The sequence below is a fragment of the Apostichopus japonicus genome, chromosome 18, assembly GCF_037975245.1.
Source record: "Apostichopus japonicus isolate 1M-3 chromosome 18, ASM3797524v1, whole genome shotgun sequence".
In the NCBI taxonomy this organism is placed as follows: Eukaryota; Metazoa; Echinodermata; class Holothuroidea; order Aspidochirotida; family Stichopodidae; genus Apostichopus; species Apostichopus japonicus.
The window spans coordinates 10,463,547-10,489,962 of record NC_092578.1 but is presented as its reverse complement, the minus strand read 5'-3'; the positions used below and the strand labels follow the sequence as shown (position 1 = coordinate 10,489,962).

General features: G+C 36.6%; 2 protein-coding genes across 2 annotated transcripts in view; one reads left to right on the top strand and one right to left on the bottom strand.

The window, feature by feature from the left end:
- The window catches only part of LOC139958677 (DNA-directed RNA polymerase I subunit RPA2-like), a 42,283-nt gene extending 34,779 nt beyond the window's left edge, over positions 1–7,504 (bottom strand). Inside the window, exons 1-3 of the mRNA XM_071955941.1 lie at positions 7,196–7,504; positions 1,768–1,905; positions 335–409 (exon numbers count right to left, since the gene is read on the bottom strand). Coding sequence (XP_071812042.1) covers positions 335–409; positions 1,768–1,905; positions 7,196–7,288 — 306 coding nt within the window. The 5' untranslated portion in view covers positions 7,289–7,504. The remainder of the gene's footprint in view (positions 1–334; positions 410–1,767; positions 1,906–7,195) is intronic.
- A 1,254-nt stretch (positions 7,505–8,758) lies between these two features.
- On the top strand, positions 8,759–25,525 carry LOC139958681 (cyclin-dependent-like kinase 5). Its single transcript, XM_071955945.1, has 8 exons — positions 8,759–8,968; positions 11,702–11,790; positions 15,372–15,557; positions 18,495–18,590; positions 20,387–20,558; positions 20,760–20,890; positions 22,215–22,295; positions 22,855–25,525. Exons 1-8 carry the CDS (start codon positions 8,932–8,934, stop codon positions 22,948–22,950), a joined length of 888 nt encoding a protein of 295 aa, XP_071812046.1. The 5' UTR covers positions 8,759–8,931; the 3' UTR covers positions 22,951–25,525.
- Positions 25,526–26,416: the final 891 nt, after the last annotated feature.

The window sequence follows — 26,416 nt, the reverse complement described above, 5'->3', positions numbered from 1 at the left end:
TTATTTTTTAGGCGGACAACACACCAGGGAGTATAGTCATGTAGGTACCTACAAAGAGAGGGAGCTTGTGAGCACTGTGACAGGCTCAGAATAAGTTGGCTACTCAGCTAGCCTCTGAAATTGCAAATGTACAGAGGCTATATGATATTTTAAGTTTCAACATCCATGTAGGTATCATACACTTGGCAAGTAATGCCAATATTGTAGCGCGCACACACACTTCAATATACGGTACAAAAGCAATTAGTAAAATTTCAATAATGGCTTCTTGACAAGGGGAAACAGAAGAACTACTACATACATTAACTCCAAACATAAGAAAAAGCATACTCACTTCTGATGGGTATACTTTATGGTCCATGGCATAAATGTTACCTTTGCTAATGATGGGTTTACCAATAGATGCATCCTGTAAAGAGAGATGAAATTGGAAGAACAAAAATGTTACCAACTGTTGTAGGCTAGGTAGATTAAGTGCATAAGTAGGATAGAGACAGGTACTGTAAAGAGTTGCTTAGTGTTGTAAAATAACTCCTTCCAGGGTGAAATTCAGATGAAAGCTTCACTGTTGTTAGCTAAGTATGTCTTCATCATGTTTTAGCCAAAATTGGTTGTGTCTGGGGGACGCAAACTTTTTATTAGAGAAAAAAAAACCAAGTACACAGACTTACAACTCCACCTATGCAAACAAAACAAATAAAAGTTTTGAATGAATATCTTTGTTTCTTTCTTTTAAAAAAACAACTTCTTCTGAATATACTGTACTTCTTCTAGAATAACCAAAATTTCTTCCAAAACTACAGTTGATTGAAGTTGTTCAGAAACAAATAAATCATAACAATCAATGCAAGGTAGAGGATTAACAACATTTTCATTACAGAGATTTTCATGCTACAAATAGTCAATGATGCTTTTCCAATTTTCCCGTGATTTGATTAGCTAATAGTCCCTTACCCCCAAGGTTTGCAGACATTCTTCCATCTGTAGTGCTTAATGAGCACAAAGTATGCAACTATTTGTAACTTACTTTCCCCTGTGTAGAGGTAGAATTTTGTAGTATGGGCTATCATATGTGTGCACTCATTACTCAAGTATCATAACGTTAGGCACAGTTGGCACAACAAGCACTTGAATTGTTTCTGAAACTATAAGTAATATTTGAACCATTGAATCATTGTTTCGATCACAAAACGTTATGAGTTGAGACAATCTATGATTTTGCGGGAAGCATCTGTAATTGAAACTCTGAAGTTCAAACAGGCCTATGTACAGTATGCAGTAGTGAACTGAACTGTTCAATTTAGCGAGAGATATGAGCACTCTACTGTAGGTACAGGGATTTTTGAAGATTTGGTTGTTGGAATCACTGCAAGGTCAAAGCATGGAACTACTACAGAGTTGGTCAGTACAAGTGGGGATGAACGAGGGGCTGGGAGGGCAGGGATTTGTTGAAAGGGCAGGCAGGCAAAAAAAAGGGGTGGGCTGGGCCGCCAATGTAAAACAGCAAAGCTAAGGCACTGGGCCATCTGCCCTACATATTGGGTAGAACATTCAAACAGTTTGGGTAGTGATACGATTGGATCTTTACAAATATTCTTATAAACATAGGTCATACAATAGACGCAATTGTTGTTCGATCAGGGAGCACGTTTTTAAGCGGGACGCAAACTTTTTAGGGGACTTTTTTCTCACATTAGTGCTTAGTATAAAATGCTTTACAGTGTGAAAAGAAAACTTCATAGTTTTTTCTGTGAAAATATGACTTACCTTTAATCCAACCGATAATTTTTCCCCATTTGCCAGGACAAATTGTACAGGAGATAGGTTTTGCAGAACAAGATTTAAGCCTTCTTTTAGTACAAAGTTGAAAGATTCGACATGAGGCCTCACAAGAGCTTGAAGTACCTGCCAGATTAAGACACAAAAAATATTACACAGTGAGTCAATTCATCATAAAAAGTGTGACAAACCCCATCAAACTCACTGGTTTGGGTATTTACGAACCATGATACTTACCTGTCTCCTTTACCTTTGCACACCTACAGAACAGTATCTACCGTAGTCTATTAACTGGTAAAAAAAAACTAAAGAAAAACACACTTTGCATAGGATTCGGTTAATAAATTAGGAACTGGGTAGTATCGCCTCGGGTGGGTAGCCTGTGCAAACACTGCTTTCCATACATGTATGGTATGTGGATTTGCCATATTGGACAGGCATCCTGTTGCTTGTGAGGTCAAATATCATTTGAGGTTACTAGAGGTCAAACCATGAAAACCCTTTTACAGGATATAGATCTATCGATGGAGTTCGTAGATACTTCTCATACTTGGCGTGGAGGGACGCATCATATGGAGTGAAAGACCCCTATTGTTTTTGTGGAGGTGTGTATTGCCATGCACAGTAGTTGAACCTGGTTTTATCATGCCATAGTGTAAATGGACATCAAAATAGTGGTTTGGGCCTAGTGCAATGAAGTCCTCAAAACCTTAATGCATTGTGCTTTCTGGTTCCTAGTGTACCGAAGCACGTGTTTTGAAACCTCCAACAGGTACTGTGCTGTATTCTGTACCCCCCCCCTCGCCCCCATCCATATGTAGACTGTTCCAAATTATAATGTGTAAATGTACCCCTTCCATGCTCGTGATTGGTTGATAAGGCTTAAACCATTTTTGAAGCTGAAAACACAAGAAACATATCTGTTTTCTCTTTTTGTTGACCATTGCTCGGTACAATGCAAGCAACAGATGCAAGGGCTAAGATTGTGCAGCAAGAATGTTAACAGTTTGGGATTACGAGGAGTGGTAAGGTATACACATACGATAAACAGTAGCAGCGGGAATATTGGTACAGTACTGTGATCGCTTAACGATCGTACAATTTCAAAGAAACGATATTCTGCGATTTTGTACAATTTTATTCGACGTTATTCAAAATTATGCGATTTTGAGCGATTTAAAAAATCGTTGAAAAATTCGGACGAAAAGTTTTGTACGATATTCGCACAATTATTCGCGGTTTTTGCTGTCAGTTTTACAACGTACAAAATCGCGCAAAATCGTTGAATAGGCCTTTTAGAATTACAACAGTCGTTATTTGTATATAACGTGTGTTCAAAGTATACAACACACTAGTCGAAGCAAATCTTAAAGTACCAATATTTAGGATAGGACGATTAAAATTCATTAAACTACAAAGTAATATTCCTACAGGTGTAGTAGCCCGACAATAACCTTTCACGATACGGAACGACCATTCATGAAAGGATTAAATCGAAATATTCCACGATGGACTTCTGCACTGACATACCTAAATTAACGAGTAAACGGCATATCCCAAGTTGTTTGTATAGCGCAGCATGTTCTGTACCAACTTTGATATAAAATAGTGATATTTTTTATTTATAGCCAGATATTTTGAGTACTTTAACTGCAACTTTTGTTGTGGAAATGAACAGAAGAAAAATTACCTTTCCGAGTACAATGTCGATTAATGGTTACAATCCACTAAAATTGGTGTAGTACCGAGTCCAATTAATGATACATAATCACCTGAAACAAAGATATTTCCATTCCTTGCGTCTTCTTTTACAACCTGAATGATTTGTTTTCTCTTGGCAATACCTTACAAATTAAAGGCACCATAAGGTGAAGAGAAAAAACATCTGCTGACCAAACCAAGACTTAATCATCTTCGTTCAGCATTTCCAACTACAGATTAGTGTTGGAATAAGTTAACACAACAATCATCGAGTTTAGGGTTCACCGTTTCTCAACGTCCCCGTCAGCCATAAGCAGTGTTACAATGCTGTGATTTGTAAACGGAAAAGTAGGGCCAGTGATTTTTAACTTCACATTATACAAAATGCCGTTTTCAGCCTCTCAAATCCCGTTAAAATTCTGTTTCATGAATAGCCAAGTTTCCGGATTTTCAGTTTTGGTTAAGACGGTCGCAAAGTACCCATTAACCCCTCACCCCCCCCCCCTTCCCAATTAAAAAGTACAATCAAAAAATTTGGATGCATGTTAAATCACGTACCTTGTCCGTAGTAGCGACTTATGCATCATACAAATGACGTCATATTTACCGTATTTTACACCAACGAGACCGAAAATAAAAAATAATATCCAAATCTATGATTGGGATACAGGCTGAGGTCTGTTGTTAACTTTTTCAATGCATCAATAACTGAATTCTAAGGAATTGATCAACCAGGCCTCGCGCCCATAACTCCATATGGTTCAGACTAAAAAAATGCAATGTTTCAACTCAACAAAAGGCTGCGTCTTTCTGTAACCAAGCAACTGTCAATCACTCCCAACAAACATTGCATGTCGGCCATCCGTCCAGGGTATTTTATTCTGTGCACCTGTTGCTAGCTAGCTACATCTGATACAAGGCAAAGGAATTCCGCCTTTTGGTGTAATATGCAAATGATGTCTGGTGCAGTACTGAACTGCGCGGTTAAAACTTGACCTCTGGCGACACACATGTAAACAACCTGTGTAGAGCTAGCTGTTATAAAATAACTTTTGTGTCAATGCACTGTAAGCCTATGGTACATTTCAAGACTTTGTTTTTTTCTGAGGTGGTCGGGAAGGAGGATTGTTTGGGTGTTCTAAATCTTTTGTATACTCCTAAATATAAAAGATGGTATTTTCAACATCTAAATCTTTAATGTACATGTAGTTTCTAATTTTCATCAGTTAGGCTTACTGAGTAAGAATAATACTTGTCTAAAAATTGCCAGTTTTACCAACATCGTAGTTCGTACGCACTTCCGTTTATCCTCCGTCACGGATCTTTATTGGAATATACGAAATGTGTTGTTTGAACATCATACGCATTTTACGGTAAGCATTTTAATAATCATTGAGCTTCAAAATCCATTTGAAACACAATCTCTTGTGCTTGAAATACAAATCCAACAAAGGGCTAGGCTATTGGCGAAATTAAACTGTCAAATGTTTGAACCTAAGCACTGTAGTGACAGGTGTTATAGACCAAGCAAAATGTATCTTGATCTCGCTCAAAACTTTACAGAAAAAAAAGGACGGCAAAAACCTAAACAAAAAAGGGGATGCAGACGAGGAACATGTGTTTCCACCTAGCACTGCATCAAACGCCCTTTATAAGTTTATCATTTCTTCAAAATCTTCCCAAAGTTTAAAAATGAATTTAAGCTGAATTTTTTCTTCATGGAACACAACCTTTATGTTAGAAAAGGGGTATAAAGACCATTGAATAGTTTCCTTTTTAAAACATTACAGTATATGGGAAAACACTGTACCAGCGTCCTCTTTCCTTCTACAGTAGATGTATATCATTAACAGTAATCACAGCATCATGAGCTAAGTACGATGTAGGAAACGGCTGTTTCAAACATCTCACTAATTCTTTCGGCCACTTTAATCTCCATTAATCGAGCACAATAGCATTTCCTTTTATCAACGAGTTTATGCTCTGTTGTACTTGTTTAAATACGCTTTTATACGATCCTGTGCGGTACACATGTCCACTTATATGGAAGGGGGTGTAGGCGGTTTTACACTATCTAACGCAACATAGTCGCCAAGAGCCTGAAGTATTTTTAAGGGAGGGCCCGAGGAACATGAACTTATACAGTAGCATGCTCCTCATGGTGAAACATAATTGCACCTATTAGGTGAATTGAGTGTACTGTTAATAGTAGGAGAGACTAGCGTAGGTTCTTATGACCAACTAGACCGGTTTCTGCTCTCAAACTTTATAGGAGGAGCTTCATCAGTAGAAGCCTTTGAATATTTTATATTCGGCCTGGGCGTCTCATTCTCAAAATGCATCTATTTTCTGTGCACGAGTTTTTATGGACTCATAGTGCAGCTATAAGAGCATCTAAAAGAGCTTCGTGTGAACCTTGAGAGTCAGCTGATTCTTCGTTAGTACGAAACCTTGAGTTAACAAGTAAATCTTTGAGATTTTGGACCCTTTCGTATGCTAGAATCGGTTCTTTTGGAAACAGTTTGGATAATTCCGCGTGTCTGGAATGAAAGGGGGGTGTACGTGTCTGGGTCCGGACCAGAAACCATGATTGTCATCTCCCATTGGTCGCCAATATAAGAGTTACATCAGGAATATCTAACCTTTAAGGGTAAATAAGCACTCTGTATTAACCAACAATCAGGAAAATATGTAAGCTCAACATTATTGAACCGACAATCGGGTAAATCAGCACCCCCTGTTAAACAATAATTGGTTAAATGCGAATTAAGGCAATGCCTATTGAAATGATGATCTTGAATAAAAGCAAGATTGCCATCCTTATGGGACAGATGATAGAGTGAATAGCTCCACTATGTAGGCTTGGTGTAATTGTGACTGTTTTGTAAAGGGCTTTAATCATAATAATAATAATCAGCAGTTATTTTTATGACGCTTAAGCGACCAAAACTGTGGGAGAAACCCGCAAGGGCTCATTGATTACAACTTACACGTTGGGTGGCTTCTAATTCAGCATTTTAACTCAAATTTGGAATCTTTTCAATATAGAAGGTCATTTCAGATGGGAAACCGTTGATTGCTCTTTGATGAAAAACAGACCTTACTGTGATCCGGGTATCGAACCCAAAACCTCCCAATTGCTATTCCTCATTGCTTCAAATGCCACCGCGGCTATCCACTCAGCCACAGTACTGGCTGTTTGTGATTTGTTTATACTTTTTATTCCTTGCCATTCTGTGAGCTTCGGCGCATCTGTTCCCGTTCCTTGTTATTAGCATTTCTTATGCTTTTATTGTCCTACTGTTTGTTCTCTTATTGTTGTATAGTATCGTTTTTATATCTTACTGTTTTATCTGCAAGCATGTAATTTCCCTTTCGGATGCAATAAAGTTTATCTATCTATCATCCTTGCTCTTACACTTAGGCCTAGACTTAGAGTTGTATTTAGCACTATATATAAATGTTTTACTATAACGAGACACACACTTAAGTTGTGTATTACAAACAGGAACATGTTGGACCTACCGAATGCCTAATCCAATGTCAATATGGCTTATGCAGTTGGGTGATGCGCACGTGCCCAATGTGTTAGTTGATATTGTAGCAAAAGTCCCAATGTTAATGTAAGGCCCTCTAGCCTAAGTTACTGCAATACTCGCTAAGAGGGATACTGTCAGTACTGGTTAAGCTACAACTTACAAGTAAATGCACTTACTTCATTTTGTTGTTTTGGGGGCACGCCATACTCGCCAGTGGAAAGCTTTGAAAACTGACGAGATCCCATTGTAGGCTTAGGTGGCCTTTCCATTCCTAATATGTACCTAGGCCTTACCAAAGAAATATTACGAAACTTTGCATTTCGCCGGTGTCGAACCGCTGGGCTTGATAGCTAAGTGTCATACACAGAATTTCAACGACTCGTTGTGTTGTGAGTTTTTTCTTCACGTGTGAGCATTTTTAATGTAACCAGAAATGAGCATTACAGGAGATATAACGGAAGCTAGGTAGAATCAGAAAGCTAATAGGGCAAAAATAGTAGGGCGCAGTGATTTCGGCGACGTAACAAATCTTTGGCAGGGATAGTTTAATAGAAGTAAGATAACTTCCGTGCCTAGTATCATATTAGCTAGCGGGATTAACGAACTTTCGTGGTCCGTCTAACATTTCACCGCACAGATTGTAGATGATTAAGAATGAATAAATGGTCAGCTATATCAGAGTTGAGTCCTTCATTCCGAAAAGCCACCCCTACTCAGTTGACCACACCTACTGTAAGATAGAATTGATTCTTGACGGGCTCCAAGAAAGGAAAGTCCTTTTTAAACCCTCCTAACTTTAGCATAAAACAGATAGAAAAGTTCAAAAACAACACAAATAAACTGACAGCACTGTACACTAAAGACACACTGTATAACTCCAAATGCCTAAAAAACATACAGTTCCTCATCATTTAGGTTCCAGTGGTTGTCCAAGTTTGCCTTGAAGGTTATCCGATGAAGTTGCAGAGACAACAACCTCAAGAGAGAGTTCCATGTATTTAACAGCTCAGTAAGAAAAATAGTTGAGACGTGTATTTGATTTGCAATGCTTTTTGGCAATCTTGAGGCATATATGCCCTCTAGTTTTGGCAGACTGATCTAAGGTTAACAAATTGCAAATTACACAATAGCCTCCAAACCATGAACAATCTTATAGGTTTGAATTAGACCCCCTCTCTTTCTGCGATATGCTAATGTAGTTAACTGGAGTGCGCGTAATCTGTCAGAATATCCATAGTACACTAGACCAGACACAAGACGTTTAGTTTTGCGTTGAACACTCTCAATACAGTTTCGTTATTGCATCCCTAAATGTAAATATTTGCCGTGATTTAATGATTTTCTTTCTTGAATAAAACACTCATGACCATATTTTGTTTTGGGGGACTGAAAGTTGTTAAGGATGCAACATGAAACCGCCAGATGTGAAGAACAGAAACAGAAAAGTGCAGTGCCTGAACGGTGTGTGTGTCTCGATTAAAATGCAAATATACCTACGACATACTATGATACTTCATGGAATGGCTTGCTTCAATTGAAAAGCATTTGCAGTTCAGAATTATGCTCTATTTCGACAAAGAAGCCAGATCACGAAACCAAAATCGGATTTAAGTTTTTCGTTTGTAAGGTAAGGAGGCTGTCTATCACAAATGTAGGTGTGGCTACTTCCTTTTTGAGTGATTCTACTGGCTAGTTACCATTGATTGGCGCCATCACTCTGGAATCAAGTACTCAACATTTTTGACGCAATCTGCACTATATTGATGAGGCTTAACACTACGGTAAAACTAACAGAAAGGCTTTCTGAACGATAAGATTCTTTCTATGGTAGTTAGTTTTTACTGAATTCAACCAAATTGTATTTACACACATCGTTGATGACGTAGATTCTGATCTATTGACAGCAAGGGCAATGCAGAAATATGAAAAGTTAGAAAAGATAGGGGAAGGTAAGTCGTGTTGTGCTACAAAGTAATTAGTACTTTAGCATTAGTAGTATGGTGGTGTACGGTAACTTTGCTTGTCCCAAATTCGCGTGCTGTGTTATATGTAGGCCTAGGCCTACGTAATGTACAGTACTGACCGCCATTGTAGTTGCCATTTTCGTAGAACGAATTTTATTTCACAAAGCCTTAGCATCATCTTTATATTTTGAGACACTTAAGTTTCGTGGATTAATTCTTCCATCCATTTAGTCGAATTATAATTGATACAGTAAATGACAATGCATATGCAAAGTCAATATTATTCCTTTGATTGAGTTTGAGCAGTTTGACTACTTTTAAAAGTAAAGCCTAATTCTTTGAATTTCTGACGGAATCAGATCGAACTATCCGTGAAATCACATAGCTCAAGGCAAGAACTAAAGCACTGAGCAAAATCAGCTAGATTGTTATCACCGCTATCATTTAAAATAACAATAATGCCCTTACTAAATATTGTAAATTTACCATATACCATCATATTCATGCTGCATAAATTCAAACTACTACTAGGCAAAGCTAGGACTGAACCGTTGATGTTAGTTTTGCTACAGTAGGATACAGTTTGTTTCTGCCATGGGTTTCCAGAATGGCGGAAATCTCCCTTCGCTGTGACAAAAAGCTACTGTTTATTGGTTGGGTATTAAATGCCAAGGCAGCAACATAAATGATTTTTGGTAACTTTCAGTCACTCGATAGTTTTCCTTACTCATATGTGTCTACAAAAATGTAGCCTAACTACGTTGTGAACTGATGGAATACATTCTACAAAGCTACTCTTCAAATACTGATACTATCTAATTAATCATGAGTTGAGATAAATATTCTTCAGCTTGGGAAAGCTCACCATTGAGATTACATTGTGTAGCTATGTGTCAAATGCTGTGGAGCTGTGTGCAATAAGGTGTTACACTATTTGCACATGTTTTGACAAGGGGTAACAGTCTGCCATGGAAATTCAAATTGAACAATGATTTGTTTAAATACTTTTAAATTCTTAAACCATCCTGCAATGTTTGCAAAATAATATCTACAGGTTATTAAGTGTTCACGGCGGAGTAGATATGAACTTAAAAGAAAACAATAGTTTGGTATGTATACAGGCAATTGTCATTCTCCTCTGCCATGTGGGTGGAGTGCTCATGGTTCCTTGTACATAGAGACCAAGATGCACCCCCACCAACTGTCGTGAAACATCCATACCTACAATATGTAGTTTTCTCCACTAAAGTGACAACAATGAAGCTTCATTGCTTATGCAATGAGCTTCCACAGTAAATATTACATTGCTGAATTAACATAGACGATACCTTTTATACTGTAACTCAGTTCATTGATGAAACAAACAGTTGTTCACAGACTGTGCATTAATGTGGGCAGGCCTGCCTAGCCTATATACATAGTAACACAGGTTTATGTATGATCATAGTAAACAGGTACTGGGTGGCAAAGGTTTGTACAGTTCCCATCACTAGTACTGTATCATTGGTATGTCTCTTATGAATATAACTTATGTTTAGGTGAAGTAAACCCCAAATTTGAACTAAAGCTCAATCATTGGTCTTTAAGTTGCACTACTATAGTATGAGTTATCTCAACTACTTGCTGGTTAATCTCATCCACCTTAAAGTGGCAATGAAGTACACTATATAAGAGAATTATAGAATTCATGATTTACACTCAAATGGATGCTGTAAATGTTTTGTTCAGCTGTGAATATTCAAAATCCACTTCAAGAAGTAGTGCTGTAATAGGAGCTGGCAAGGAACCACAATTTGTTTCTGAATCACCATTTCTATATAATAATAATCAGCAGTTATGTTTATGTTATGCTTAAGCGACCACAAATGTGGGAGAAGCCCGCAAGGGCTTATGGATTACAACTTACATGTTGGGTGGCTTCCAATTCAACATTTTAACTCAAATTTGGAATCTTTCTAATTTAGAAAGTCATTTCAGAAGGGAAAACCGTAGATTGCTCTTTGATGAAAATCCACCTTACTATGACCCGGCCGGGTAAAGAACCCCGAACCTCCCAATTGCTAAGTCTCATTGCTTCAAATGCCACCGCATTTATCCACTCGGCCGCAGCACCGATCTTCATTCTCACTTATATGACTCTTGCTTTAATTTAATGAGGTTAGCAATGATTTAGAGGTTATGCATTACATTGCGTATAAAGGAATAGTGATTGAGTTAATCAGGTAAACGTCCAACCTTTTTTGTATCCTAAGGTAGGAAAGGCTGAGACTGACCTTGTCCCTAAATTGTATACAATATAACTGGCCAACAAACTTGGTGCCTGTGGGCTAGGCCTAGTTCAAAGATCTACATCAACAATTTGAGTACTAGTCAATTAGGCTTCTTCACACAGACAGTAATGATATATAAGTGGTGTTGATTGGAAATTCTGACTGAAAAGGGAAGGTCAATCAAGTGTGTGGGACAGAATTCCACCTTTCCAAACTGGTACAGGTAGTCTAGAGCCTAGCCATGGTAAAGTAACCTTAGATAAAAACGTAATCTAAATTCCTTTCATGCAAATCTAACTACAGTGCATTTATCAAACATTTCAAATAGGACACTTGAGTGCACAAACATCAATAGTGACAGTATACATACAAGAGGTTTATTAATACAGACTTTGATGCAATTTGGCACTTACTGTATTCATATTTTCTATTCTTTTTTTTTTATCAGGTACATATGGAACTGTCTTCAAAGCCAAAAATAAAGATAATCAAGAGATTGTAGCTCTGAAAAGAGTACGGCTAGATGATGATGATGAGGTAATAGTTTGAAGAAATATTGTTTGAGTTGTAAGAAATTTACTGTTTATTTTGTTATGAAGGTCAGTTGTCATGTTGGTGACTGTGAACACTGTATGTGATATCTTGGCTTGTACACGACTCAAGAAGTACAACATGGATGAGTGTAGTACTTGGTGAAAGTTGGTAATGTGTCGGGTGCAAGTCAAAGGCCAAGTGCAATTCAATGGATGTCAAAATATTGAAAGCTTTGTCAATCTTGCATGGCTGGACTAAATCTCATTCTTGACATGTATTAAAGCAGCATTTTGAGTCCTTTTCTATGATTTTTCTCAACCTCACTGATTCCACTATGCCATAACAACATACATAACTAGCTAATCTATTTAAATCTTACTTCAAATGGTGGCATAAAAGTCGAAAAATTTGCAACTTTCAACTTTGTTTTTCTCCAAGATATTTTCCGTTGGGATCCCAATAAACCTCGCCCATGATATGAATATTTAAACACTACGAACGTCATTTACCAAATACGTAATACAACACCATGCTTGATTTGTGAACAGTCTTATGGCAGTTGTACCAGGGGGTTCCATAACAACTCCCTGGTTGTACCAACGCAAAGTCTTGAATCCTATTTTATCAACGGCTCATAACTAAACCTGCATCTCTGATTGGTTGCATTCAAACTAGTGGGTTTGGGGGAACTGTATGCGATTAATTTTAAATGTGGAATATATCGTGGACACTTTTCTCATTATCTGCAAATATCCTTAATTACTCGCCAATTAAAGCTGTTGGCAGGGAAAAACTTGGCTAACATTTGAGTTTGCTGTTTTGTGATTGATATACTTTATGTATAAAACTCGATGGACCAAACGCAAAATGCTGCTTTAAACTTTAAGAAAAAACTTTGAGATACCTCCACTCTGTACAGTTTACTGATTTTATATACATTTGTAAGTAGTGACATTTATGTGATACAGTATATAAGTCAGTAGCTGTACAAATGCTCTCATTGTTGTCTGAAAAGTATATGTTGCTGTACTCAAACATACATCAGGGCTGTTGGCTAAGGCAAGAAGCTAGGGAAGCGTGTCACATCACTTAAGAGAAGAGAAGGGTGTTTTCTTATCTAGAATGTGTCGAATAGACTAATGATAAAATAACAATGGAGAATAGCTATAGATTGGTGATAAACATGGTGACCATTTATTCACTGTCCTGAAGGTGTACATAAGTACGAAACCATTACATATTTCACTCCCCCTCTGAAGCTTAGAGAAACTGATTGAAATGATTTACAATGATTTCATAAGCAGGAGGTACCTAGGAACTGCCAAAATATACATGACGAATGTACTAAACATCATTTTATTATGATTAAATACTTGAACCATGCAAAACTACAAATGTAAACGAATCCTTGGTTTAGGTATGCATGAGGTGCGACAGGGTTTGATCGTTGTAAGCAATTCAAACTGAAATTTGACAAGTGGAAGAGCCAGATTGTTATAGATAATCTGTAAGCACGGGCTGGTATTCAGTCTTCACTTCATAACTTTGATCACTTGCAACAATACTGCTGTTGGAAGCAATGTCAGAATCTGAGGAATAATCAGATTCATTTGGGCTTTGTTCTAGTTGCCTACGAATCTCAGTAGCACCCTGTCCTTCCTCATCATTTGTATAATGAACATGGATTTGGTCTAAATGTTTAGGACTTCAAACATATTAGTGCTAGTTTTGTGACTTACAGTTCCTGGTAACCACATAGTACCCTTTTAGTAATTGCGAACAGTAAACCTTGTCTCCAGCGATCATGAGCATGCTGATCATGGTACTTTCTCTGATACTCTTGTCTACCCAAAACTCTTCGGTGCACTTTAGGGTGAACTAGACTAATGGGTACACTCAATTCTCTGTTAGACATGAGCAATGCTGGAGGGACACCAGTAGTTGAGTGGGGTGCATCTCTATTTTGCAAAAGAAACCTTGACAATTTGGTTTGGAGCAAACCACCAGCCATTATCTTCTTTCCATTTTTGAATGTCTGAACTGCCTTCTCAGCCTGGCCATTAGAAGCTGGCTTAAAGGGTGCTTGACAAACTCCTGAAAAACTGAAGATTGCCATATTGTCCAAAACAATTGTTTCTGGAAGACCATATTTTGCGAACATCTGTCGCAACTTCTCAATAGTTATTCTGTATTGTAATAGTACAAACTGTACATTAATGCGCCCAGTTCACCCCATACTGGTTTTCCACTACATTTGCTGCGTGTTCGGTGCCAGGTCGATAGCTTCTCTTCTTAGATCTACATGCTTTTTGTATGTGGTCTTTATTGTTACAATGGTGGCAAATTGCCTCTTTAAAACAACAATTTGATGGTGTATGATTTGTCCCAGAACACCAGAAACATATCCCTGACGAATTAGGCCTATTCATTACTATGCTTTGTGTTTGATGTAGCCTTTTCCTGGTGTTTGTTACTTCAAACTTTTCAATCTTCGGTTGACTACATGATCAGTTCCTGTTTCCATATCCTGTGCCGTTGTAAACAGTGATTGTGCGAGTTCTACTGCTTGCATATAATCAAGCTTTTATACTCTTGACAACAACTGCCGCTAATGCCAATTACAGTCCTGTCAAGAAGTATGTCACTTAGGCTGTCCCCAAATTCACATGGCTCTGCTACCTAACACAGGTTAGCTATGTAGTCTACAATAGGCTGTTTGTTACTACGTGCATAGGTGTAGAACTTATACCTACTGTAATAATGCTGGCTTTGGGTTCCTGGTGTTGCTGTGTTTTTTTCCTGGTGTTTTTTCCAGAACCTGAACATTAATGGAGCTCATATATGCATGGTGTGATAGCCTTATGTATTGTAAAGGTTTTACACAATTTGGTGTAGGTCAGCATTAATTTAAGGTCATCAGGGGTCAAAACTTGAAATCCTTGTAAACACAATATCTCCAGATAGGAAACTATTGGCTCTCATATTTCGTAAGTGTCTTCCCTATAATGAGTACAAGAATCTTGTTGTTTTTTGTGAAGGCCAAAGGTCATTGGGGGTTTTCAAAGGCCCCACTGTTGCATAATACTCTTTTGCTGCAAATATATGTTATTGCTGGGAGGGGGTTTCCCACTGGTTTAATTAAATTGACCAGTTCCTTGTATGACTTGGATCATTTGGATGTAGGTTAATAGCCGGTGCTAATAAATTCTTTATATCATATTTATCAGCAATATCGATATCGTAGTAATGTTGTAATAGCAGCTAGCTACCATGAAGCTCCTCTGTAAGTGTAGGTCTATTACTAGCATCCCTGCATTAATAATACTGTTGACAACTTAGGCAAAAGGAAACTGACCTGATCCCCATCTGCATCAGTCTTATTTCACATATGTTTTACTGAAAACATGGAACTGTCAATCTCATCAAGACCACCTGTATGTTAGGATCCTTGAAATGCATATACAGTCATGTCTCCAGAGTGTGTTTGAATGTTGGTAATTGGTCAAGTTGTCATTTCATTGGTTCACCCGGGTCTGGCCAAATATATGATGTTCACTTTTTATTTCAAACAATTTTTGTTCTAGGGTGTTCCAAGTTCTGCTCTGAGAGAAATTTGTCTGCTGAAGGAGTTAAGCCACCGAAATATTGTACATCTTCATGACATTCTTCACAGTGACAAGAAACTGACATTGGTTTTTGAATATTGTGACCAAGATTTAAAGAAATATTTTGATTCCTGTAACGGTGAGATAGACCCTGATGTAGTAAAGGTGAGTTAACTTTTCATTTGAGCCTCTTTTGTTAGGGTCATACCATGCCAACTCATGAAGTGAAAAATAGTGGTTTAACTGAAAGGGCCAAGTTTAATCAGTAATGAGTTAATTCCTCGCAGAGGTTAAGTCCTACAGCTTCACCATTCAGAAACATGGTTAGCCGTAACTGCTTGCTGGGTATTCCAATATTTAAGTTTGGTATTTATTGCAAAAAAAGTTAAGAGTAATGTCAAGTATATTAGTAAACCATCATAGTTCTTTCACTACCAAAATCGTTGCCACTTTATTAGAGAAATTAGCCCTTGGCAAGGTTTAGTTCATGTTGGTAGGTTTAACTTGAACTTATGTTGAAGCAGTGGTTGGGCTATTCCACAGTTCACTATTGAACTTTTTGTCACTGAGCTCTGAAAACAGTAAAACTCAAAGTTCAGGAAAACTTGGCATATGGAGGTATTGACTATGTCATACATCAAAGAAACAATATACACAGAATGTTTAATTCAGTTGTGTTTTGTAGTAGAATGTCTTCTCTGAGGTATTTGCTTTGAATATCAGGTAAAATAATTTTATTAGGGGACAGAAAATCTCTCAATGACATATTATTGTATAGGTGAATAAAGTGATTGTCAATAGCTTTGTAAAATTAAAATATATGGTTTTAAACAGTTTTTTATCTCAATACATTACATGTATAGAGATATTGTAACAGTAAGTGGGACTTTCTCTTCTCTTAAAAATTTTTCAGCATCTTCAAACAAAGTTCTTTTTCTCTGGAATTTCCAGAGCAAGAATATATCATATAGACCAACAAAAGTAACTATTTGTTATTCCAGAATTGTATCTCATTCTGTGACTTTATCACCGATTTATGTCCAAATCGGGCCAATTTGGACTGAAAACACACTTTGGCAGACCTGTTTTGCACACGCTCCAAAACTTATGTTTTATGAAAGGGAATAGAATAGAACTGTCTTTCAACAGTGGTATCGTCTAAGATAGGTTCCTACGTATTATATATTTTATTAAAATTTTAAACTTTCATTTGTTGTTTACAGGTAGGTATTAATAAGAATTTTACTACCTGTATATGACATTTAATGGCTTTTATTTGCTTTATTTGATGTTTAAATGATTTTTCTTTCTTAAAACAACACTGAGCTGCCGCCCCTACTTTTAGTAAAAAGGTCCGTTTTTGATGATTAAGCCCCGCCCCCAAGTCTGTTTTGTAGCAGATTGGCTATGACTCATAACAGCTACATGTTAGATATACGAAAATGGCTACCCTCGCGAACAATTTTCTGTTCTGTAGTTAGGTACGCGAGGTGTTAGTGTATTGCATGCTAATTACATTCTGTACTGCTGAATTCTACGTAGTGCATTTAATTTATATTAGGCCTTCGTTTTTGTAACATCCATTTAAGGATAGTACTGGTGTTCAGGTAGCTTTTCAGAGCAAGGGCCATGATAAGTGTGTTTGATTGCTCTTCATGTATTTTGTATAATTACGTATACACATTCTTGTATTTCTGAAGGCTACTTACTGTAGGCCTAGTGCATTTAAAAATATATATATATATATATATAGGCCTAGGCCCCTAGGCCTATTAGGCTTTCAGTGATAGCCACATTAGCATTGTACTGGTGTTCAGACAGCTTTTCCTAGGAAGGACCAGGGTAAGTTTGTTTGATGGGTACGTATAAAAGAGGAGCCGGCCATAGCATCACAACTTTGATAAGACTATAAAAATTGTATAAGGTTATGTTTTATTTATAACGATATAAGATGTATAAGGTTATAAGAAGTATGTTTAGCTTTCTTTTGAACCTGTAATGTTTGACATCAAATGTACAAAGAATTAAAATAAAATAACAAAATGGAGAGGAACTGAGGTGGCTATTAGGGGAAGAGGAGGCCACCCATCACTTGCATTATTTTTTCCAAGTCATAAATCCATGAAATCTTCATGTCCGAAAAATTGAGATGGAAAAACGTGGGTTGTTTTGATATCTAGAAGTGGACACAGTTTTGATGGTAGTCACCACTACAGTCTACAGTAACATACAGTAGGTCAATAGGCCTAGCTCTCAAGGCAGGCATTAAGAATATGGTCGAGTTGTTCGCCTCTTCTAATTTGGCTGTTGTCATTGACCCCAAACTATATGACCAAAAAGTCCAACAGAGACTGACCTAAGATGAAGGATACCACATAAAAAACAAGTTCTTAAATATTCTATGACATTTCTAAATCTTGCAACGTCGTTCTTTCGACTCACAGGCAATGAGCGCTAAAGGCAAGACTAGCAGGATAAAGCGTAACCTGCAGAGACTATTCGTGGCAGAGTAGCAAAAATGCAAGTTACATATTTGTTGTACCATGATTGATATTGATAATTGTAGAGACAGAGCAAAGATTTGAAATTAGGAATCAAAATTAAAACTTCCAGTATTGAGATACTGCATCATTGATGCTCTTGTATCATGATTGAATAGTAGAAAGTGGTTGATGAGATGGACTTACCTATCACTTACAGAAAGGAAGAAGTGTTGCCTAGGGAACAGTTTGAATGATAGGTGCATTTACGGTTGTGTTGCACGCTGGGGGTGTTTAGGAATTACTATGTTGTAGCAAACCTTCAAATTTTTTCATGTTGCACATGAGAGCCTGCTAATTTCTGTACATCAGCTGTGACTGATGATTAATTGATAATTCATACAGTGTAAGATACAATTTTGTGTTTAGTCTGGCTGTTCACACCAAGTTGAAAAGTTCCAAACTATTCATCCTATCTGCCCTAGTGATTTTGTGTGGTAACTACAGTAGTTTGAATCTGATGCAGAGAATGAACTTAGTAGGTTGTAATCTCTGTCTATGATTTTACATGGTATATAGGTTATTGGTCGATTGAGTAAGCTTCTGTTTGGTTTTCTTGCAGTCTTTCATGTACCAGTTGTTGAAGGGTCTAGCATTCTGCCACAGTCATCATGTTCTACACAGAGACTTGAAACCACAGAATCTTCTTATCAATAAGGTATGAGTTTGATTGACATTTGGGTCCAATGTGTATTCTACTCTTGTGTTATCTTCTTTCAGAGAAAGCTTTGGCTTCATAACCAACCACAGAAACATTTATGTGAAGTCACCCATATGCAGATCTAGTACAATTTTCTCCTCTGACTTCCACATGTAAATATTATACTGTTATCTTCAAAGTGAAGAGCACAACCCTCCCTCAACCTCACTCCAACATACTGTAAACAATGTATAACCCGTTGTCTTAACAATGAAAACACCATAAGGCATACCCAGTGGGTAAAGTTATGACCAAAACGCAAAGTTATATTCCCTGAAGTGATTTTTGTGTTTTATTGTTTTGCAGCCCCCAGCCAATCAACCGTTCTCCCACACTGTTAGGATTCCATAGGCCTCGCACTAAAAGCTCAAATGTTACTGAATCTTATTTTGGTTCCTTGCTGAAAGCAAAGGGACCTTTGTAGTCACACCGGCTGTGTGCGTGCGTGTGTGTATGTGTGTGACACTTTTGTTGTATGCACGATAACTCAACAAGGGAATGATTGATCAATGCAATACTTGGTGGGTGGGTGATCCATAATGAGTTGATGAACCCTTTTGATTTTGGTGCTCATATCATGAATATTAATTAGGTCAAAGGGTCAAACATCAAAATCTTCAAATTGCAATAGCTAGGCAACCATAAGTTGAAGTGTTTTCAAACTTGGAATGGAGATATTGGTAGACCACTTATACATGCTGATGTGTCTTGCAATTGATGTCATGCATATGTACTGTATGAGGAGGCAGGGCTGAGCGTTATATTTGTAACAGAAGTTTGTATGCAAGATAACTCAACAAGGGAATGATTGATCAGTGCCATACTTGGTGGGTGGGTGGTCCATAATGATTACATAAACCCTAAGAATTTTGGTGCTCATATAATAAATATTAAGGAGGTCACAGAGTCAACCGTCAAAATCTGCAAATTGCAATAACTTGACTTTTCATCAATATGAGTGTGTTATTGGTAGGTAGCCTACACATGGCAATATGTGTTGCAATTGATAACATGTGTATTTATAAGGAGGTGTGGCTTTGCATTATTTAGGTTATAATTTTGTATGATTAATAACCTCACAAAGCAATTATTGATCATTACCATATTTAGTGAGTAGGTGAACCTAATTGTTTTTGGTGCTCATGTCATGTCATGTGTTTTTCAAATTGCAGTAACTTATTTGGAAATCATATGTTTGATCTTCAAAATTGGATTAGTGATATTTGTAGATAGCAGACACATATTGATGTGTGCTACAAATGGTTCATGCATATTTAGAAGGGCCCTGGCTAGCATTATTTTGGTAACAACAGTTTGTGCGCATAACTTAAGGGAATGCTTCATCATTATGTACTTGGAGTGTTCCCTCTTAATCAAATCAATGAGCACATTGAGCAGAGGAACCATGAAATGTTTTTGTTCTGGGTAGTTCCTTACTGGAAGCAAAGGAATTTATTCAGTCAGGTTGGCATGTGTGTGTGCGTCTGTGGCACTTGCTTGGGACCACGAGAACTCAAAAATGGAGTGATGGTACAACTTGTGCATCCAATAAACATAGAAAACTCTTCTGGTGTCATGAAGATCGATCTGTCAAATTACTTAACACTGGAATTTTGTTAATTTGTACTATAGTATTTGAATAACTATAAACATTTGAAACATATTGATGTTTGTATTACTGTGACCCTCCAGTACGTGATTTAACTCTAAGCAAATGTTAAAGTTGAATATTTTTTTCGTGCTTCTTGTTTTAGAATGGAGAATTGAAGTTAGCAGATTTTGGTTTAGCTAGAGCTTTTGGCATTCCAGTCCGCTGCTACTCTGCAGAGGTTGTGACCCTCTGGTACCGACCACCGGATGTTCTCTTTGGTGCTAAGGTTTACACCACTTCTATAGATATGTGGTCAGCTGGTTGTATATTCGCAGGTTTGTTTCTGTTGTACAGTAACTCTGTATGTTCTTATTTTCTGAAATAGCAGTCATCTTCGTAACTTTATTTCTAATATTATATAAAGTTGTCTCTATTGATTACTAAAGATGAAAACATTTTCTTGGGTTAAGTATTCTATCCACTGGGTCTTCACTCTGAGTAGAATTTTTATTTCATTACCTTCACTTTCTCTTCAGAAATGGCCAATGCTGGAAGACCTCTTTTCCCAGGAAATGATGTTGATGACCAACTCAAAAGAATTTTTAAATTACTTGGTACACCAACAGAAGACACTTGGCCTGGAATATCAAAATTACCAGACCACAAAGTATGTGCCTGAGTTGAATTTTATGCACCCTGATCACATCCTTGGCAATCACAGTTTAACAAAATTATTTATGTTTTAGGTTCATTCTAGAAGTTATGGGTCAAACAGTACCTTTTCTCACTAATTGAGTACTGTACATCTGAAGCTTTCTGTGAAATGAACCTTTTTCACAAAGTTTATCATCTTGTTAATAGACTAGCTTAATGGTACTTGATGCCATTTTGTATAGATTGTGGTTGTATATTTTATTTCAGTTAGATGTTCATTTGCCTGTCTTGTCCCACCCTTATTGTCTTTGTACTTACAGCATCTGCCTGTTAAAAATTGCTTTGTCAGCATAGTGATTTTGTGTCATCTGTGAGCCATTGACTTCATGATTGTAAATTGTGCCATTGTCGCATCAATGAACATTAGTAATCATATAATAATTGTGTAATTTATGATGTAGCAATCTTCCATTAATCAAACTAGACATTTCCATGCTAGGTGTAACTGACATTGGCTTTGTTTTTTTACTTTTGTATTAAAAATCCAGTCTACGAAATGGAGGCCAACAATGGCAGCACCTTGTAATATATTAATTACAAACATTTGTAGGAACAACTTGTTGTACTAGTATGCTTGTGTGCATTGCACAGAGTGCCTTTGGTTGACTAATTATGTAAAATTTGTTGAATCCCTTTGTTGTGTTGTTTCATCAACCAGTTCACTCAGTTAGGCATCTTTGCTTTATCAATCAGTTCATGCTGAAGCAGAGCCTAATACAAACAACAGGTACATTCCTGCATAATATTATTTCATAATGTTCAAAATATTCAACCCAAAAAAAACCCAAGAAAAAACCCAACAAGATAACATGGCTATTCTCCAATTAAACCCTCTCAGCTGGTTCATTATTGTTGCTCCTTTGAATACTATTATCATGAAACTTAAAACTAATTCATTTATCTGATCTGCGACAGTACAAACTTCATAAGAAAGAGTTTATACAGCAAGCACATATTATAATATTGATTTGAATTCAATACTGTAATACCCTTTGATGTATCTGATTTCTTACACCTAGTTAAGAAAAGATGCATGAATCAAATCAAAACCTAAATGTAGCTGTACATAGGAAAATAATGGAATCCTCTCTCCGTTTCACTACCTTTCATGTGACATCTTAATATCAATATGAAAATTAAATGAAATTCTTTTTAGATATCAATTATTGGAGGATAACAAATAAACTGTCTAGTCTTTCACTACCTCTCTCTTTACCCTGGATCATGACTTAATGTAATGCTAGACAATGTGATACTTATGTTCTTTTGTCTCCTAGACATACCCTATATATCCAGTCACCACACCTTTGTCATCTGTTGTTCCAACTCTGTCACCGAAGGGAAGAGATCTGCTCCAAGTAAGAAATGTTCTTTTACATGAGTATTCAGAGTTCTTTGCTTTAATAGAAATTGTCTCTCTGATTTATATCACTGACATCAGTAATTTACAGGAATTCTATTTTGAACTCATTATGTGTCATTCAACACATATCTTGATAACTTTGAGTATTCATTTAGTTATTTTCACTTTTAGCCATATGTAGGGACATTGATGGCTTAGTAAGTCCAAAAGTTACTTTCAGGTAACCATCATGTATGGCTGGCAAATCTAAGGTTCTAACTCAAACAGGTGATACCAAACTTTCATTAAACCATTAATAAGAATTGTGTCACAAGTTGAAGCTAATTCCTTGTTGCACTACTTCTAAACTTATGTTCAGGTAGATCCTTGCACTTAAACTAGTTATTGGAAATTGTGCAAAGTTGTGTCACTGATTACCAAAATTTGATCACTTAACCAAGTATCTTGTTGCAAACGATGAAGTTTATCACTGATATTGTTGCTATTCTGTGCTTCCTGTATAACATTTACTACTCGGTTTATGTCACAAATCTTTTTTTCCATTTTTTTTTCAGCGACTTTTAGTTTGTAATCCATCACTTCGGATGTCTGCTGATGACTCACTGGCACAGAGTTACTTTGCTGACTTATCTGCAACCAAGGCACTGTAACAGTACAGACAAACCATCTGTCTACTTACATCCTCATAAAACTGTCACGGAATAGTAATGTATTGCTTCTCAGCAAATTGTTATGTTAACAAAGGTGATAGAAATGTTGCCAGTCCTAGCAAACTATATGAGCTCATGGAAGAATGAATGTTGACAAGATGCATTGAAGGATCATGGAAATGACACTTGGAGACTCACATGTGCAATCACCAGTAGCATGTAGGCTGTACTGTCAAATTTATGGCTGTATCTTTCTTCAATTAAACTTCATGCACCATGTAGATCAAAATTAGATCTACGCAAACATTTCCAACAAGACATAATAAGCAATCAAAATGAATACTGCAGCAAAATGCCACATCATTGGAAATGAAAGCCTGTGTCTTGCTTTATTAGCTTCCAATATCTTTTGTGGTGTAAATTTTTAATAGGTTTACCATGGTTATAATTTAAACAAAAATAGAAACACATGTATCATGACATTTAAAAGGTGTGTATGTACATGTAGGACAGTATAGATACTTGTTAAATTAACATGGAAAATCCATATTAACATAATTATGCTTATACCTGATTCAAATTTGTACTAACAATGAAGAATGCACAGGTGCATGATTATTAGTTCATACTAGTGTACTTAAAGTCATGGTTTAGTATGCATTTCAGGTTACTTGGAAAGAGAAAAGTATGTAGCATTTTTCAATTCTTAAAATATTGTTGGTGGTCACAGATAGTGAAGCATCCATTGGAAAGAACAAATATTCTAGACTGCTATTTGAAAGCCCCAGCTGTTCCTAACTATGTTCTTGTTGAAGGTTACATGTTTTTGCAATGCAGATTATCTCTTGAGGAAATGCAGTGGATGGTCTATGTTATAACAGGTTACCTTCTGAAGCTTACCTCTCCATGTTGGTTGTAACAGAGCCCTTGAAATGTGACTTTTTGATGCATGTTGAAGAATTCCAAGGCTCTTGTAAAAAATCTTATAATTTGGGCATAACTGTTTGATTGTCATAGGGAAAATAGCAAAATTTATCGATCAATTGCCATGGTGATGTCACTCACCCAGCTGTTGCCAGAGACATCCATGCAATTTAAGCATGGTTTAATAGTTCATATCTTTCCTATTAGACATGATATCAGAATGTATTTCCACCCAATTGTTACAGCAGATTAATGGAACAGTAAACTCCTTTCACTAGAATATCCATGTAACATGGACTGCCTTGAAAAATCACTGAAAGTGATGAAAATGGTCAGTTTAGTTACAAATTGTGAAATGTTTGATAAAAGTGTGATAAACGAAAGTATGCATATATGCAGAAACTTCTGTATAAGCAGCACTGACATGACACTAAATGTTCTGACAGAAATGGACATTTCCAAGTTAGATCAAGACTTCAAGATACTGATGCTAATTGGTTTTCACTGAAGATTTGTGATCTAGGGTAAATTTGGTCATAAAGAAGGAGGCTTTGTCATTTCACCTTGAAAATGTTTCCAAAATTCATGTAGGATGTTAGATCATGTAGAGTTTGCTTTGAGAGTAAATGTTAACAGTTTCTAGGCCTTGTCTTGCCAGATTTTCTTTTTCTTTGTGTGTGCTAGTTATGTTTATGTTTCATCACGTGATGGTTTTTCAGTGTTTAGCTTATTTGCATTTAATGCTGTAGTGGTAATCATTCCAGTTTTACTTAATATTGTAAATATCGTAAATTCAGTCTGATATTAAGGATGAATATAACTTGAGAGTTTTAAGTAAACTGTTTTGTTTTGTGTTATCTCCATATGCTCCAATTATGATGTACGTCTTGGGTCATACCTCATCTAATCTTAATTTTATTTGGTATTTTACAATCAATGTCTAAAATAATATAGAATCTTTAAGGAAAGTACATTGGAAAAATTTTGAAAAAAGTTTTGTTGGCAGAAGCATATTCTGTGTTTCATTTGAAGTTCAGAAATTGCATAATAAGTAAGATATGAAAGGATGTGTGGAAAGTAATTTTTACAGTATACTAAGATTGTAAAATTTTACAAAACAGTGAAAATTTCCATCAAGATAGATTTGTTAATATTTCTCATGGGAAAATCATCAGAAGTATTCAGAGACACAAATCTTGTTCAATATATATATATTTGTTTACTTGTCAAGTTACATTAAAATGACATCTTAACCACAATTGTCAATTTGTGGAGATTTTCCATTTTACTAGCACTGTAAGTCCACAACTTGTTTGTCACTACAGAACCATGAATTCAGCATCTTGCTTCCTCATTTTCAGATTGATAACACTTAGTTGGCACAAAAGGTAACCATGAGCCACACGTTTTGGTCGGTAACCAAGTGGTGTAACTGCTTGTAATGGGTGGATGTAGACTGCTCTTATAAAAAACAATGCTTTGACTGTGATGCAACATTGAAGACTCACTTCAGGGGTACAAAAATCAGTAAAATACATGTATAGGAATTTCTATAAAAAAAAATAATCACATCAACATTTTATTGATATGTATGTACAGTTGATTAATTGTTAGTTATTATGTTTGTCAATAAAAATGTGTTGAAATATAATTTTGTTTCCTGAACATTTGTGTTAGAGGTTTTAGCTATGTTGTAATGACTCAAGTCAGTGACTTGAATCCAGTCAAACTCGAGTCCAGATTTTAGGGACTCTAGACTTGTTCCGAGTCTTTGCATGAAAAGACTTGAATTGACTTATGTCTCTGATTGGTATGGGTCGACGACTGGACTCATGTTTCAACATATTGTGGATCCTATTGACTAGTCTCTTGCTGTGATGACTTGAGTTGTGCCCTAACATCTGGACTTGAAACAACTTGCTGGAGTCATAAAAATCAAATTATAACTATTACATAAGGACAGTGCAATAGTAGGCTATAATGACACAACAGTAAAGTGGATTAATGATTAAAGCACAGGTTGTCAACTGTTTTACTTGGCTTTTCTTGATTCAGCAAGTAACCAGCAGCATTGTTGCCTAATTTTAAGAACCACTGTATCATTATGCATTGGTCAAAATGTTCAGTTAGACATTTTAACATGCAATATATATTCCATTTTATCTTGCAAGTATTCTGTTTATTACATAAACTCTGAGAACTGAGCATCATAGCAATCCAGTGTTTGACACCTGGGAAAGAGGTCATTGAGTGTGTTCCATCAAATTTCAGTTGTCACAAGTGAACCATTAATCATAACTAGCAACATTGACTAAAAATAAACAAGTATGCGCCCAATTGTTCACATAATATTTTAAGTTCTATTTGAGAAACTTGGGAGTGACCGACTTACATAATTAGGGGACATAAACTCAAATTGGATAATCAGGAACTGGACCTACTTAACCAGGCCTCCGTGTGACTCACAAAGAAGGGACTAAGATGTCAAATGTGAAGACTCAACTCGAGACTTCGAATGCCGTGGGACCTGACTTGAGACTCA

Bases quoted from the DNA above. Each gene is read 5' to 3' on its own strand.
- LOC139958681 (XM_071955945.1), top strand. From the start codon at position 8,932: ATGCAGAAATATGAAAAGTTAGAAAAGATAGGGGAAG. The intron at 15,558-18,494 runs GTGAGTTAACTT...GTTTTCTTGCAG, and splicing joins TAGACCCTGATGTAGTAAAG to TCTTTCATGTACCAGTTGTT. The intron at 20,891-22,214 runs GTATGTGCCTGA...TTTGTCTCCTAG, and splicing joins CAAAATTACCAGACCACAAA to ACATACCCTATATATCCAGT.